This window comes from Echeneis naucrates, chromosome 5 (assembly GCF_900963305.1).
Source record: "Echeneis naucrates chromosome 5, fEcheNa1.1, whole genome shotgun sequence".
NCBI lineage: Eukaryota > Metazoa > Chordata > Actinopteri > Carangiformes > Echeneidae > Echeneis > Echeneis naucrates.
The window spans coordinates 14,769,407-14,786,876 of NC_042515.1; the positions used below are offsets into that span (position 1 = coordinate 14,769,407).

The 17,470-nt window shown below is 38.9% G+C and overlaps 1 protein-coding gene across 1 annotated transcript; it reads right to left on the reverse strand.

Annotated features, from left to right (window-relative positions):
• Positions 1-2,354: 2,354 nt before the first annotated feature.
• On the reverse strand, positions 2,355-12,643 carry cdk4 (cyclin dependent kinase 4). Its single transcript, XM_029501497.1, has 8 exons — positions 12,369-12,643; positions 6,488-6,722; positions 6,264-6,399; positions 5,935-6,102; positions 5,546-5,655; positions 4,397-4,447; positions 4,171-4,306; positions 2,355-3,319 (listed from the first exon to the last, which is right to left on the reverse strand). The coding sequence occupies exons 2-8, from the start codon at positions 6,703-6,705 to the stop codon at positions 3,218-3,220; spliced, it is 921 nt and encodes a 306-aa protein (XP_029357357.1). The 5' UTR covers positions 6,706-6,722; positions 12,369-12,643; the 3' UTR covers positions 2,355-3,217.
• Between the last annotated feature and the right edge of the window lie 4,827 nt (positions 12,644-17,470).

Sequence of the window (17,470 nt, forward strand, 5' to 3'; positions counted from 1 at the left end):
TGGGACAGCAGACCTCAGCACAGCGGCACCTGTGCTATGACCTAGCCAGACTTGCACATCTCAGTTATGGCAACTGGGACGAAACTGAAGCAGGGGAGAGAGAAGATCTAAGATAAGACACAGATTCATGATCACGCCTTCTGTTGCCGATTATGTTTGACACAAGGCTCATGTTGGGGATCCATGTTTCCTTTTAAAGCCTTTGTTATAGACACATAGGAAGAGGAAGAGGAAGAGGAGTTCTGGGAATTGTAAATTTCCACAATATATTCAAAAGGCTGACCCAGTGGTAGAAGAAGTCTAGACCATTTTTTAATGCCTCCATTAACCCTCTTCAATACACACCGTTACTACTGGTCTCTACCACTGATTCATTCATAGTCCCCACCAGCGTCTGCTTAGCTTTCCTCCTTAAACTAATTTATTTTGTACAGATCTTTCGGGTAGACACATGGATTGATATGAGATATTTCCTCCCATGGTGTTGATGCCTCAGATTTCAGACAGGAATAATGCAACAGTCAATACATTCAGCTGATCCATTTCTTGACTAAGACACGAATACTGGTTGAATAATGCCACCTTACTACAGTGTGTTTCTTTGCTTTTGCTCATATCATACCTTCATTTTTTCCTGATGAACAGCCATTGGACAGCTCCTTGTACATTTGGTTTGATGAAGAATTTTATCTTGCCAGCATCATATCCAACAGCACATCACACACACACACACACACACAAAAGGAGCTCCTGCTGATGAGTCCAAGGGAAAAAACAGGAAGGAGGACATAGGCTGAGAAGACGTAAAAATGGGAATCATTCACTTGTCACGAAGCGTCTGGCAGCTACAGCCTCAATCCGACAATGTCATGCATAAAATTCTGTATGCACGGTGTGTATGGGTCAGTGGGAGATGCTCAAAAACATCTGTAATGTGTCTCCAGGGGAGAAAATGAGAAAGAAGGGGGGATAAAGTAGCCAGATCTCCACGATCCAAGAAAAAAAAGGCTTCCTTGTGGCCGTGCGCCTCCTCCGGAGAGCAGCTCCTCTCGGTCACCGCATCCTCCTCTCCTCCGAGTGCCTCATCCAATTAGCAAGTCAATAAAATGTGTCTGAGGCGGAGGAAGCCCACCAGCTCACCCCCCCCTCCTCCTCTCCTTCCTGCCTGCCTGCCTCACAGCCCCCCGCCCCCCGCTAGTCCGCCGTCATCCTGCCGCACAACCGCGACTCAGCCGGCCGGGGGTGAGGGGAGGACCGCGGCCAGGTGATGGAGATGGAGGTGCTTCGACCACGTTCATCAGCAACAAAAGGGACAGAATGGGGGAGACAAAAAAAAAAAAACAAAAAACCTCAGCTTCTGCCAATGCATCTGCTCTCTCTCTCTCTCTCTCTCTCTCTCTCTCTCTCTCACAGTCAGAGAGGAGCCTGCACAGGAGGGACAATCTGGATATCTGTGCATCACTAAAACGGGAAAAAGAAGTTTTAATAGGAAAAAAGTGTCCAAGGAGAGACACCAGATGAAGTAACGTCAATGCAAATGACATGAGGAGGAAAGGGTTCGGATAATCAGATGAAGGATATCACACTGAAGACAGGGAATGAAAAACTGCCACGGAAATCAAATAGCAATGCACTAAACGCATCATAAAAACACATTGTTGTGTCCTGCACAACTCATCAGGGAGCCAATTGTGTTCTCTCTGTGCTTGTTAAACCTGACAGCATCAAGAAAATTATTCAAAAATCAAATCTTATTTTCTTCTACATTCTTGTGTGTAGTTTCCTGATACTGAGTACGGCCAAAGCTCAATATGTGTAGCAAGAAAGAAACTATTTGGGGTTTTTTTTTTTTTTTTTGCTTTAAGTCTATTAATGTACAGATGAATGGGGTGAAGGCCACATGCTTTCTGAAGGCTAACTGAAGTAACCTTTGAATGTTGCTATTAAGGAGTTGTTAAAAATTTGGTAAAATTTGTATTAAATTTGTATAATGCCAGTTTCTAATCTCACACTGTGTGTGGAGAAATCACCCTGTTTGTGAAAACAGCAGCATAATTGTGAAAGTGTGAAAGAGTTTAATAGGTTTCAGTGTTTTCAACTTGGGCCCCAAAACTGCGTTTTTAACAAAAATAAATTTTAACAGATTGTACAATTTAGCAGATAGGGAAAATGTACAAATGTACTGTTTTACTATCAGCAAATTTAAGATTAAAATTCAGGATGTCAGATTTTCCTACATTTTTTAAAAACACGTCTCATCCAAACTTCTTCACTTGACTAAGAAGTGTGATACTAAATCGTTACCCTTTTGTGTAAACCACATTTTGAAAAACCACAAGAAAAACATCTCTGTCTGATTTTGATAACCCCATTCATTAAGCATTTATTTAGGCAATTTTAGAAGACAAAAACTGTTCAGCATAGCCTTAAGCTTTTTGATTTTTTTGTTAGAAGCAATTGCATTTTTCACAAAATATTTCATGTAAAAATAATAATGATAATACACATATGAAGTCATAATGTGATTAAAACATTTTATTTATCTGTAGTTGCAGTGCTGGTTGATTTATGATGGTTTTAGCAAAGAAAAAATAAAAGTTAAAACTTAAAATGAGTTCCAACTCTTCAGTCGTCCAACAAGTATTGATTGTTGAAATGAGCAATACCAGTATTCTTTTCACGTCTTTCTTGTGCATTTTTTGTGCTGCTATTTTTGCTCCTCTTGATGATTTAAATATAACTATGTTTACTAATATTCATAAAGTTGTTTTTTTTTTCCTGTCAGAACTAGAATAAAATCCCTAAAGCTTGGCAGATTTAACCGTCTGAAGTGTCGCTTCTTTCAGTCTGTGACAAGATAAAACAACAGCTTAAAACACTGTACAAAAGGTAACAAGGGCAATAATTGAGAAGAGGTGACAGATGAGACTGACGCAGGAATCAAACATCAAAAATACTGGTACTGTCCTTGAAGACGTGACATTTACATGTTGGAAAGCTTGTCAGTGATCCATAAGCTCACTCCTCTTCATTTTTTTCATCCCATTTGTCAGGCTTTAATCCTTTTTGGATGCAGGAGTAACAAGATCATATTCCCGCAGCATAACCCAAATATCTTGAAAGGCAATGCACTGAATGAAATGGAAATCCTTTAAGGTTAGGCCAGGACGGGAACTTAGATACTGTTAGCTCTGAGTGCTTGTTTCAATGCATCACTTCAGCTTTTTGTCTGAGTCAATGTCTCATCATCGTGGAAATACGGATGTTCTAATGCATTCAGGGCGGATATTCGTTTCAAGGGGTCAAAGGTGAGCATGTTCTGCAAAGGAAACAAAAATAGGATGTTAGATCTGTTTAACTATAAGCTTTTTGGTTTTGAAACAAATACACTGACATTTTGATCTGGATGAAAAGGCTTTATGGTAAATATGAGGCTGGAGCAAGAAGCCGGTTATTTTAGCTTGGCATAAGAACTGAAAATAAAACCCACAAGCCAAACTGAGCACCTCTAAATCTTATTAATCAACACGTTGAGTCTTGCTTGTTTGATATTTATTTAAAGTAAAAACAGGAAATTCAGAGTCTGGGCGATGTCGTGAGCCACACTCATTCTCACTCACTCGCAGATACCAGTTGCCAGGCAACGATCAGAAACTCCAGGCAAATATCAAACTTTTCCTTCAACAAGTGGAGAAAATGTTCTAAAAATGCAATGTGAAGTCAAAAGAAGTTAGCTGATGTGGCATCTTAGCTTCATTTTAGCTTCATTTCCAAGTTTGTTGACAATTAAAATAGTCTTGTATGATATTGTGTTTCTATTATTTGGCACTTAAAAAACTGAGAAGTCATACATTATATGGACAGGCAGAAATAATATTTTTCTTTAAATAAGTCTGCTGAAAAGGCTGGACTGTCCTCTGGCTATACAGTTGATCGTTTAACAAAACCAAATCATGCACCAGATTCCTTCTGGTTTGTGTTGAGCAACACCAGACTAGAAGCAAGAGATAAAAAAAAAATAAATAAATAAAAACCCTCTACAATGTGAGGTTACTAATCTCTTACTGCCCGGCTGTAACTCTGATAACACCAGAAAGGGAATCAGATACCAGCAGGATGAGCTGTCACTCCAATTCTTTTAGCTTTTTTAAAATCAAAATCAAATCTTACCAGCAATAGTTTTCCCCCCTGCTCATTGATCTCTGAAACAACGTCAGCAATTGGGCGAGGCATGAGAGGGGGGAAGTTTTTCCTGGAGAGTGTAATGTCAGTCGGCCACTCGTCCTCTGGTGGCAAGCCAATAACTCTGAAACGGCATATTCAGTGAAACAGGTTTAACATGAGTCACCTACCAATGTGCCTCTCAGCTAAATGTGATGGAGGGTGTGATACTCACTCAAAAATTTTCCCAAGTTGATCCACTTCTGATTCTCCACAGAACAACGGTCTACACAAACAAAGCAACAATCTTTACTGAAGCTGACAGACATGGTCACGCATGATGGCATTTCTACCAGTAGGTGGCGCAACTGTGTTTATCACCAAGCTGATCTGAAAGCTCTCTCTCTGGCCCCCACTCCCTCTCCAGGGTCCCGGGGAAAACCCAGTCATTACTTATAATTAACTATTGTCTCCAAATTCCCTAATCACGACTTTTAGTTGCAGAGATTGTTTGTGCTGACACTACTGAAGAAGGAAGCAAGGTTTCTATTAGCATGTGAGGGAAACGTACGGCCTGAACTTATTTTTGAGTTTGGGAAGTGTTGGGGATCTGATAAGAAGGTCTGACAATACTTTCTTGAAGAAGGAACTGAAATAAACATTTTATTTTGCTATAACATTGTGCCTGGCCAGCTCACCAAATCACCTTCCGACAGCAGGAGGCTTGGAGCAGACTTCCCCGGAGACACAGATAACCTTATAATGTGATTCGCTTAAAGATAAAATCTGGACACTCACATCACCAGCAAATCAACTACCGTCAATATCAGGGCAGAGGTTTATTTTTATTTTTTATTCTAACACAACATGCCAATGTTTATATCGAATACACATTAATGGGGTTTTCACTCAACTGCACTAAAGCATGAATTAAAGTAAAATGAGGGGTTTTCTGAATATGTAATAAAAGTCTTTGCCTAGTGGTAGCCCAGGAGTTTCACTAAGATAAACCAAACAAAAAGAGGAGACATGTCTGTATGCCCCACCCTCCTAACCTATAATTTTGCATAATGTAAAAAAAGGATTTTGTGAATTAAATCAAAGTAAATCAAATGTATTTGTCAATAATTGCGTTGTGTGTGGAAAACAATTTCAAACTTAGTTGGATTAAACTGTGGGCTGGAGTTATATTAGAAATTAAAACTGAGTTTTTGAGTTCAGTAAAATCTCTACTTCCTTTTAACTCATGGATTTATTTCTGCCTTTTCACCAAACTGTATAAAACTCAGCTGATGTCATCTTTAACTTAGCTTCAGGCTTGACAAAGCCTAAACATGAACACTGTCAGTGTGCCCATCTTCAGATTTCTATTCTGCTGACTTACTTGCGTCTGAACATCTCAGCAAAGATGCAGCCGGTGCTCCAGATGTCCACAGGTGTGGCGTAACTAGATTGTAGCAGAACCTCAGGAGGGCGATACCACAATGTCACTACCTAGAGACAAAAATACAGACGCCGTCAAAACGAATAGCTTCTTTCTGTACATATGTGTAAATAAAAGAGTCAGGGAATAACTTCAAAATTGCCATTATTTAACTTCACATTTTCCAAAGCTTATCCTTAATTTGCAAACTTTCAAAGGACAAAATATTTTATTTAACTACAGAAAGAAGCTGAGTTTTTTTTTTTTTTTTTAAATATCAACGCTTTGGAAAATGCTGAAGACATGACATGAAAAAATACTGAGACTGTATGATCCGGGTGGGTCCTCACCACAGGAGTGAGAGCCATGTGGCAGCTGTAGATCCGAGCCAGACCGAAGTCGGCCAGTTTCACCTGGCCCTGGCTGGTTACAAGAATATTTTCTGGTTTCAGGTCTCTGTGCATCACGCGATTAGAATGAAGGAACGCAAGACCACACAGCAACTGCCTCATCAAGTCCTGCAAAAGGGGACAAAAAAAAATAAATAAATTAAAAAAATAAATAAATCTGATTTGGTTTTGGGTGAATTTGTCACAATAACAACACACTGCATGCTTTCAACATTATTTCTATCTAGTAGATAACTTTGCAATTGCAGTTTACTTGAGAGTTTTCTCACTTTAATGCAATCAGGAGATAGGCCTGGAGCTGGAGCTCTCTCCAGGTATGTCTTAAGGTCTTGGTCCACGTGCTCAAAAACCAGAGTGACCTTAGTCTCCTGGTCTGACCTCTGGGTGGCACAAACATCCATGAGCCTGGTATGTAGAGTAACAGCGGCTTCAATGAGCGCTTTCCACAGCAGAGTATAGAAAACACAGAAAAAGATGCTGGGAGAACACTTACCTGACCACATTTGGGTGGTCGAACTGCTCCAGCCGTCTCAACAAAGCCACCTCTCTGACTGTGGAGATCGGCAGGCCGTTTTGGTCCGTCTGGACACGCACGCTCTTCAGAGCAACAAACTGCCCGCTCTCTATGTCTCTGGCCTTATAAACAGTCCCATAAGCACCTCCTCCGATCTCTGCCACTGGCTCATACTGGACACTGGTGGTGTTTGCCATGGCCAAGTTCAAGCAAACTGAGACAGACAGACAGACAGACACACACACACGTGCGTTTTTTACAGATAAATGAATCATGACATAGAATTTATATGTATTTTAAAGTCACTGACAGCAGTTAAGCCTATTAATACTTCATAAATAACTATCCAACTATAATACAATGACACAAAGACTCACAGATCTTAGAAAGATAGCAAATGTATTAACCTTTTAGTTATTGGAGGAGAAATCAAGTGATCAGAGCTATAACTTTTTCATCCTCTGGGGATCATAAAAAGCTGTACAAAATTCTTCTTTCCCACCCAAAATTTTGACCTTCTACCTGAGTTCTTGTGCTAGAAGAATGAAATATCAAATTTGAATGAATATAAAACATATCAGTTTTGAGTTCTCTGAAGTCTATGAAATATGTGACTTATTTCACCTCTGGCAGCACAACCTTCAATTTTATAAATTTAAATTTATTCAAGCTTTTGCAGCTAATTAGCCTCAGCTTGTTAGTGCAATGTGTTCACTCCTGGAGTTCTTCAGCGACTCCCTGGCTACTGGACACATTTGTGCAAGGAGGAGGAGAGTGAAAGAGCGAAGAGGAGAGCTTCATTTAGCAATCAATCACAGCAGCTTTCAATGCAGCGAGCAGTAAACCCCCGTCTCTAACCTGAACAAAGGAGGCCAACAGTTTTTTTTTCCTGCTCAACTGCAACCTGTGAAAGAAATATCAGGCAGTGTGTAGTGGCCACAGCGCTGTTGTTTACAGGAAAGGCAGCATCAAAGAGAGGGATGCTGTGCGGCTGAACAACCTGCTTGATATGCCAAGGAGCTGACTAGGCCACTCTGGGTCTGTGCTGAATGTGCAGCATTCAGTGAGAAAAACTGTTGCAGCTGTTTGCTGTTGGTAATATGAAAAACAGCATCACAGAATGGGAAATAGTTCATCAGTACATTTTCTGATATACATTCTCTGAAAATATGAAAAAAAAAAAAAAAAAAAAGAGTCCACATAAAATGTCTGGATGGGAATGCCAGTAAATGTCAGTGAAAGTCAGTAAATGAAATATGTTAAAAAAAACAAACATAAAAAAAAAAAAACACCAACTTCTAACGTTATCTTTTTTTTGTTAACTACAATGCAAATTTCATAATCCAACTTCAGCTTGTTACAAACACGGTGCTGGTCAGAAAATGCAGTTTGGTGCTGGACTTCAGCCTATAGGCTATTTGGCTGAAGAAGTCACCAATGAGGCCAGTGAGAACACGGACAGTGATTAGGGTCGAGAAAACACCACCAACAACAAAAACAAGCTGAAAGACACAAAAACGCTCATAGAGTTTGGTGATGATTCTCTGTGAACTCATTACTGCAAGTAGCACAAAATATATACTTTTTATTCATGGTCAACATGAAATGTTGCCGCTGAACGCAGGACATTTTGTGGCTTGTGGTGTTGCTCTCTGCCTCACAAGAGCACTTCAGGTGCTTTAAAACCCTTTTCAGCCTTACCAAATGTCTCCAAAGAGGTCAAAGCGCTCCCTGAACGGCACTTCATTTTACAGGGAATACACTTGACAAAGGGAGTTGTGGTCACAGCTCTAACACAGGAAGCATCTTCAAAAACTCAGACCAAACACCTTTTGGGATATTGCTCCTCAATTTTTCAACGCGCTACTGAGAAACTCAATCCTTCCATGCTGGCTCTTTACTTCTTTACCTTGTTTAAGTCCCTGGATTGTCTTATCTGTCAAAAAAGTTTTGGTACACTTTCCTTGTATGCGCACAGCCAGTTTAGCCTGTCCCCCCCATCCCTTCACCTCCCAGCTGCCCTTTATCTTAAAATCAGGTTCATGTAAATATCTTCCACTAAAAAGGGATGTGAATTATATTTCACTTCTAAAAATCCATGTGAGCAAATGTGAAACAATTTCTAACAGAAAATCAACAGAAAAACCTGATTTGTATTTAAAAAAAAAAAAATCATTTTGAAAATTTTGTATGAGAGTAATCTGAATAAGAAATTACATTTAAACAGTTGACTGGAGGTAACACAAACAATATTTTGAAATTTCTGTTGGCATATTTTCTTTTGACATTTTATACACTGCATATCAAATTATTATGCAAAGGATATTTTTCTCTGTGTCTTATAGTCAATGCAAATGGCAGTCAGTATAATTTAAGTCAACTCTCACAGTATAATTCAAATAATATTCATCTCAATTATAGCATTTTTTCTCAAAAAAAAAAAAAAAAAAAACCCTACTCAAAAAGTGCTGTTCCAAATCATTTTGCACAACACAGTTTCTAATATAGCTTGTAAAGAACTGAAAATTGTCATTTGAATTTGCAGCATTAGGAGGTCATATATACAGAAAAAAAAATTATACGAAACAATTTCAATCGAAAACATCCAACCATGTTAACATAGGACCCCTCCTTTGATATCACCTTTGCAATTCTTGCATCCATTGAAATTGTGAGTTTTTTGGAGTTTCTGTTTGAATTCCTCTGCAGGATGTCAGAATAGCCTTGCAGAGCCGCTGTTTCGGTGAGAACTCTTTACCACTTTCATAGTTCTTTTGCTTTAGGATGCGCCAAAGGTTCTCAATAGGATTGAGGTCAGGAGAGGATGGGGGCCACACCATGACTTTCTCTCCTTTTATACCCACACATTCTGTGCCAATGACACAGAAATGGTGCATTGTCGTACACGACGATGATATTGCTAAGGAAGGCACAATTCTTTTCGTGCCTTTTTTTTTTTTGTACCATGGAAGAAAGTGGTCAGTCAGAACTCTATATACTTTGCTGAGGTCGTTTTCACACATTCAGGGTCCCTAAAGGTGTCCATCAGCTCTCTCCCCATGATTCTGGCCCAAAACATGACTCCTCCTCTGTTTTAATCCAATAAATTTGGATGGCAGAAATCTTCCTCATTATGCCTGTATCTGCACAAATCTATCTGTGCTCTGAATCAGCCACTAATACCTTAACAGTACGAGGATCTGTTCACTTCTGTTTTCTGTAACACCACTGTTCCGTTGTTGCTTGAAACCTGCAGCCTGCTTAACAATGTGGAACTACCTTAAGTAGTTTTGCTTTAACTGGGCTCACTTGGCCAACTAATTATCACAGGTGTCTGACATTTATTTCAATGACCCAAAGAGCCCTGAGGCAGAATACCATCCATGAGTTTCAGTCAAAAAAATTTTACGTTTATGAGACTTAAATCCAATTCTCATGATAATTTGAAATGCAAAAAATCATCTATTAATTGACCAGTTTGTGAAACAATCAGCTGATTAAGACAGAAAACGTCACTTGATTTCAGTGGCAAAATGTCATAATATCTTTGAAATACTAAAGTAGCCATAGAAAACCACGTTTGACTGTGCAAAGCAAAAAACAAAAAGCATGTTCACTGTTGATCTGATCAGGCAGAAAGTGCACTTGGAGTTAAACAGTTTCCGTAAAGGAGAGTGAAAGAAGAATAAGAACAAAAGAGCAGGAACACAATCCACTGACCCAAACACTTCCAACAAGAAATTCATTCCCTTCTCTTGAACACCTCAATCCTCATTTTAAAAAGGAGGATTTCAGGCTGCTTCTCTAAACATTATCACTATAAAACTGAAGAGACTTTGTACTCATTTGCTCCGCCATGAAGCTTCAGAGTAATTTATGTCTTTCTGGGTAAAAACAAAACAAAAAAAGTTTAGCGAATTATATGATAAATATATATAATATAATATATAATCAGTCACTTCACTGATTGTGCTTCTTCCAGATCCAACTGGTGAGCTACAATTTTACTTCTGCAATGTTGTTGCACAAAAAATGTTTTGACATTTGAGTTTTAAATGAAGGAACAGCAGATATTTTTAAAATTAAATAAAAATGTTTTTGTTCAGATTTTTATTCAGAAGCAATTCTAAATTGATAATAGTTGCGCAAATCTTTGCACTACAGTTTTCTACTATAGAAACCGGCTCTTTTAGTCTTTACACATATTTTCTGAATGTTGAGTATCTCATAAATGTAAATTGCAGCTGATTTTAGGTGTTTACTGTCCACAGCTCATTGTGAAAGTGCAACATTCCTCTGCAGGTTGTGTAGCAACTGCTGAGGGAGTCGGCATAGCCACAAAAGGCCACAAAGTCTGACAAATTCAAAAAAATACTTGAGCGAGAGAGAAGAGGAGGAGGAGGCATTGAAAAAGAATTTCCAGGCCTTGCTGTCAAAATCGCAAACTGCTGGAATTTACTCTGAGCTCAAGCAACAAGTTTTGGATTTTCAAAGGCAGATACCAGTATTCATATTTTATAGTTTGAGATACACTTCCATTTCAAATAAAATAGTTGCCTTTGTATATATATCCATACTAAAGAAGTACAGGATTCAGATTATTCACTGCAGCCTGTGCCATTTTATACACAGACTACTCCATTACAATTCCCGCATAAGGTCAAAAAGTAAAAGCATTGATTCAGTCCCTCAGACTTATATATTCTAATACGTGTTAATGACTAACACTGAAACATTAGTTTGTAAATAGCACATTACGGTTGTAGCTCATTTCAAAAACTTTAAGACACCATATTAGGATTCAGAAAAAAATAAGTTCCGATTCACAAGCCTGATTTTAGTTGTTTGACTTTTTCTTCTAATCTTTGGTTTTTGGTGAAATATCAGATCATTTATACGTTTATTGAAACTAAACTAATTTTGAAGAACTAACAGACATCTGACAACGCTGATTTTTCTGAGATGGCCAAAGACAAAAAAAAAAAAGATACTGTTGGAATCAGCTGGTGCAATCTTTGACTTTGATTTAAAATCTTCCAAGCGGGTTTAGTGACTAATCCTGTGAAATAGATAGTGGGATAGAAAGTACAATCTGTCAGATACAAGCACCTCAAAACTGGCACAATACTGGAGTGAATGGACTCCTGGTAACTTTGCACCAGTGTAGTCGTCCCCTGACTCCTGAAGCGTCCCTGATTTCATAACTGAGCAAAACAAGACAACGTGAGTAGAAATGAAACGATCCCACTGCACAGCAGAAATAGCCTGTTACTGTCTCACATAATGAAAGATCTGGCTTTCTGCGGCCTTTGTGCCAACATCCTCCGGTCCTGCAGGAAGTGGTCAGCCTGTGTGTGACTTGTCACCCTGAAAACATCTCTGCGTTTCCTTTTCGGCAGCAGAAACAGAAAACGAGAGAGAGAGAGAGAGAGGGAGAAATGAGCAAACTGAAGCCCAACACCTGAAAGTTTCACTGACACAGAGGTCATCAACCTGGCCGTGTCCATCAGCAGCTATTGATCACCTGCTCGGCCTGTCACTATCGATCAACACACGCTTGTCATTCATTTGTCCTGGGGGTGGCCGGTGGGCGGAGGCGGAGAGAGGAGGAGGAGGAGGAGGAAGACAGACGGAAAAGCCCTTTATATGCCGACACGTGGTGGCCCTCCATAGCTGCTCCTTTGTTAATTAAAGTGGCAGAAAAGTGCAGAAAACAACAGGCCACACTTTGTGCTCCACACGCTGACTGACGTGGCGGTAAGAAAGCGGCTGAGGGACGGACAGGAGCGGATCACCTCACAGCGCCGCACGTTACATAAACGACACACAGGACCACAATAAGGTCCACGTAGAGACTAACCTGGTTCCTCTGTGTGCAGGTACCGGCTCTATGAGAAGGACATGCTCATTTCTCTGCCACGTATGGACTAAGATCTCCAGGAGCGGGTCAGCTGTGGCAGGTCCAGGTCCCGGTCCAGGTTTGCAGACCGGCGCTGGATCAGATGAGCAGAAGCAATCAAACGGAATGTTTTCAGGCCTCCAGTGTTTTTCTTTTGTCCTCCTCCTCCTCCTCCTGCTTCTTCTTCTTCTTCTGCTTCTTCTTCTTCTTCTTCTTCTTCTTCTTCCAGCCCTCACTCTTTTTGGGTTGTCGCTTCCTGTTGATTCTCGCAACTGTTGGAAGAGGCGGAGCCAAAATATTCAGCAGCACATCATGTAGGAAGAGCTGAGCTGAGCTTGACTAAATCCACCTTTAGGGGACAATCAACACACAAAAAACCTTTTCTTTCATCTGCAGAGAGAGGATCTCATGTTATCGCCCTACTGATGCCTTACCTATACTAGATCTCAGACAGCCGTTTTATCAGTGGTAATATTTTTGCTGTAAATCCGCCTATTTAGTGTTTATTTGCAGTAGTTAAATAAAAAAAATGTAGTCAATAGATACTAAAACACCATAAGTCGATTGTAAGAAGATTGCATTTGTACTAGCAGTCCGTTTTTTCTGCAAGTAACCTCTCCTATGATGGCATATATTTAACTTATCTGAACTGTTTTACCATCGAAACGCTTTCATGGTTTGTTTCAGTTTATTCATTTGTTCATGTAACACAATGCAAAATTAATGTATAGAGGCAGAATAACAAATGAGAAAAAACATGTTACACAACTGCAGTGAAATGGACAACATTGAAAAAAACGACAACAAAGAAATTTTACAAAAAGTGAAATCGAACTAAAGCATCAGAATTTAAAGCTAATCAAGGAAAAAAAAAGTCAAGAAAGGACTTAAAAATATATATCAGCACCACATGCAGATGAAAGCAAAATTAGCCAACTGATACAACTGAACAGCAGAATAGGATAGAAAAGGTCTTTAGTGTCATTGTACAAGTGCACCAAAATTTATATACAATCTTAAAAAGTGCAAGAAAACAATGATAAAGAATAGAAGTAAAATTATTGCAAGCTTATAGAAAAATAAAAACATACCAGATGTTCACATTCTGTAGGTATTGCACAATTCCTATGCACATTACACAGTGAATATTTGAAAAATATTCCAAGTTTTTGCTGTGTTTAATGCAGTTATGGCTCTGGCATAAACAAGAAACATATGTAAATCTGTTGCTTCGCCCAGGTAGGCAGAAAGTTCACAATATACCAGATTACTGGTAATTTGAATAATCAAATAAGATTCAAGCTTACATTTGCAGCATTTAGTAAATATTTTTAATACAATTTATATAGTTATATTTTCAACTATAAGTTTAACGGCATCAGTGTTATTCATTAATTAAATCCTTCATTGGTTCTCAACCGGCAATTTATTATATATTTACTCTAGTGGGCGTAACAGTATAAACTCTCATGTTGTGTCTCACTTGTTGTGGTTTAAACTTATTTCGATTTATGAGTTGGGTCCTGGGCTAATTTGCTTGATGAGCGGGGGACATGTTGCAGTAATAATAAAAAAATATCCGATGATAGGTAGATCTAGTAGTAATGCTACTTGCAATGTAGACAATTCAAATCATTAGTTTTTTCATTGGAAAATCAACTACGGAAATAAACAGAGAAACTGTGCTCATTCATAATTGCATCTTCTCCAATAGGCTTCATAATTGTGGTTAAACAGAAAAATCAGGACATGCCTCATTTTATTACAACTTCAGCTGATATAAACTGGCATTTTGCTGATTTGAAATTGTGTCTCAGTCATGTGAAAGGGGTATTTATTATAAATAGCACACGAGTAGTTTGGAACTTTGTACTTAGAGCCAACATTCAAAGTGTACCTGGATGGCAAATACTCATTAGAAGTCAATTTTTGCTCCTTTATGGAGATTCACAGGTTATTAAAATGTCTGCAGAGTCTGCAGATTTTGAAAACAGCATGTGATTCCAAAAACAAACAAACAAACAAAAAAAAAGAGAGAAAGATTAAAAACAAAACATGGATGGTGTGGTCGTGCTTTTCTATAAATAAAATCCCAGTTGGCCAATAACAGTTTATGCATTTTGGTAAGCGGCTCAACAAATACTTTTAGAACACAATCCTTCGTTGCTTTTACAACTTTATTTGCAGCCACTACAGCTGTGTTACTGCTCGAGGTAAAGAAAGTAAGCACATATGAATGTAGTACAGTGGCAGTACCAAGCAGACCGGGACAGACTGCGACTGAAACAAGGCAATGCTTTTGTTAATATGTGAGCTGACTGCAGGGCTTTCTGCAAAGGTACTTTCATTCTGTCTTTAAATCACAGTGAGACAGTTACAGAACAAAACACCTGAAACTGAACGAGCTCAATCAAATTCATCCATCTTTAACTTTAATAACTTTACCAATTGTGACAAGTAAATACATCTTCAGAACAAAAGGCTCATTGTGGTCATATAGTTGTTTACTCGATGTTTTGTATCGCGATGCTTCCTTTTCAGGAGATGATGTGAAGAATAAAACAGAAATAAAGACACAAATTAACAAGGCATGAGTGTTGTAAAATATTTAAGCATTTAAACGAAAAAATTGAACATTTTAATTTTTACATGTTTGTGCTGTAAATATCAGCCTTTCTCTCTCATCAAATATGATGTATTTCCAAGATTATACATAAATCCTTTCTATACACAATACACAAAATGAAACTAGTGTTTAATTTTGTCAGTTTGCCGGTTTTTTTTATTGATTACAATTTTAAATGTATAATTAACAAATTTTCACCCACAGAATATGACACAATGTAATTTCAGATCAACCTAACAGAATAAGCAGCAGGACTGTTGAGAAGGTGAAAAGTTGTGTTTCCCAGCTGTATGATCACTGAAGTGCAGTCGCTGCAGTTGCCTGTAGTTTAGGAAACCATGGATCAGAGATCATTACCATAAATCTGGGTTCGATAAATGCTGTGTGTTGGACGTGCGTGTTTACATCCTGTCTGAACTGACGAGCTCTCCAGGGACTGTGTATCATCATTAGTGATGGGAAGTTCGGATCTTTTACTGAGTCAGGTCTTTTAATCTCGCTCAGTAAAATGAACCAATCTTTTTTTAAGTCATTCGGTCATTTCGTTTATTGGAACCAGTGTGGCACTGTTGCTGTCATTTGAGTAATGACTGAAAAAGCACGGCTTTCAAACACTGAAGAGCAACATGGTTTGCTTCACTTGGCATATAATACACAAGTTTGTTTTTGTTAAACTATTGAGCACACTTTTGGGCCAAAGCCCACTGAAGTTGAAATTACTGATTAGTTCGTTTGCCGGAAGGAGAGCGCTTCACCTGTCGTTAAAAAATTCTCATTTTATGATGGCAGTTCACTTTAGTCTACCTGGTCAGTGAAGACCTGGAGTGTATGAATTCATTCCAACAGAAAGGCAAATTAAACATCCATCCCATAGCTACATAGCTAACGTCAGATAGCTCTCTTCACCAGTAATAACAGCATTGGTCATGTTACTGCTGTAACCACGTGAATAATGAACGAAAGACCCGAAGACCCGTAATTATGAGTCCTGAACGAATCACTCATTTCTACACCTGGTCGGTGGTGAACCGGGCTGCTGCCTATGACTCTGCCTCTTGTCTCGGATGGTCACCAGCCGCCCTGACTAGATCCCGGCTGCTCAGGAGCTGCTGGGGGAAGAAACCCTCAGCTGCCCGCAGCAGCTGCAGGGGGGCGCTAGCTACATTAGCCCAAGAATAAGAAGATTGTGGGTTCAATTCCTGGTTAGGCGACTCTAAATTTACTCTAAATTGCTACAGCATGGAAAAGGCCAGAGACTAGACCAGACCCCTCCACATAGACCAAAATGAACAAACACATCACTGAAGTCAGAACACAAGCTCTGGCTCCACAGTCGTGCTAACAGCCCAGAGACTCTGCATTATCATTATCATACAGATGATGGCGCACCGATACAGCTCAGCAATGTTTGTATTCATATTCTGTGTGAAGATGTGACAACCTTGAAATTATGTTAATTGGCCCAAATGTTCCAACCTGCAGGCAGCAGGGTTGATTTGTACTCCATGATTATAAGTCAAGTCTGTAACTGATGTCTCTCCTTCCTTTTCTTTAGCCATAATTCTCTTAACCACAACCTGCACGTTTCGCACTAGACATATCACATATCTTCTGCAATCCTTTAGGTCGTAGTACTTTATTGAGATTCTTTATGGTATCATATGAAACATTAAGATAGTTTACGCTCTCTGATGTTTCAGAGAGAGTGCTCTGCACAAATTTATCAGTTTGCCTTTATATATTCACTTTGTTGTCCTTGCATATTTAATCTGCTCACACCACATTTAAAATGCAATGATTTATCATTGCTATCGACTACTGTTCTTGTTATATTGAGTTGAAAACACAATACACAGATCAAAAATACTCATAAGTGTTTAGTAAAATGTTGATTATTTGCAGTGGTTTAGGCACTTTCATGTGGATGGAAAATTGGTTCTAGACAAATTAAGCAGCCATCAAGTTGTATTTCAAGCTCAAGCGCATGGAGATTACAGTCAGATTTTAAAAATTGTTAGATATTTATTTAGGATTTAAGGCCTGTTTTTATAATCAGCAGATTCTTTCACTGATATCATAATCATCATATTAAAAAAAAAAAAAAAAAGTTAATCAGCAAAAAACTTGTCTACAGTGTGTTACAGGAGTATGTGTGTGTTTGTCTCATAATGAAAAGTGACAGATGTGATGTGCGATGATTGTGGGAATTGGGGATATATTGAATCTATTGTGTCTGTTACAGCCTTGGTACACACTCACACTGTTGTTTACAATAACTGCTCAGCTGATGAATGTCAGCACGTGGCCTCCACGTCACGTGAACAGACGCCTCTGTCGCCACAGCTTCCTGTTTCTATGGGAAAACTGTAAACATCAAACTTTTTGTGCTGCCTGCCTTAAAACCAAAGTAAATCCAATGTTATGCTTATGAGGAACA

Excerpts from the sequence above, each read along its gene's own strand:
- cdk4 (XM_029501497.1), bottom strand. The coding sequence starts at position 6,705 with ATGGCAAACACCACCAGTGTCCAGTATGAGCCAGTGGCAGAGATCGGA. Across the intron at positions 6,103-6,263 it reads TATCTCCTGATTGCATTAAA|GACTTGATGAGGCAGTTGCT; the intron begins GTGAGAAAACTC and ends CCCCTTTTGCAG. Across the intron at positions 5,656-5,934 it reads ACATGGCTCTCACTCCTGTG|GTAGTGACATTGTGGTATCG; the intron begins GTGAGGACCCAC and ends TTTTGTCTCTAG.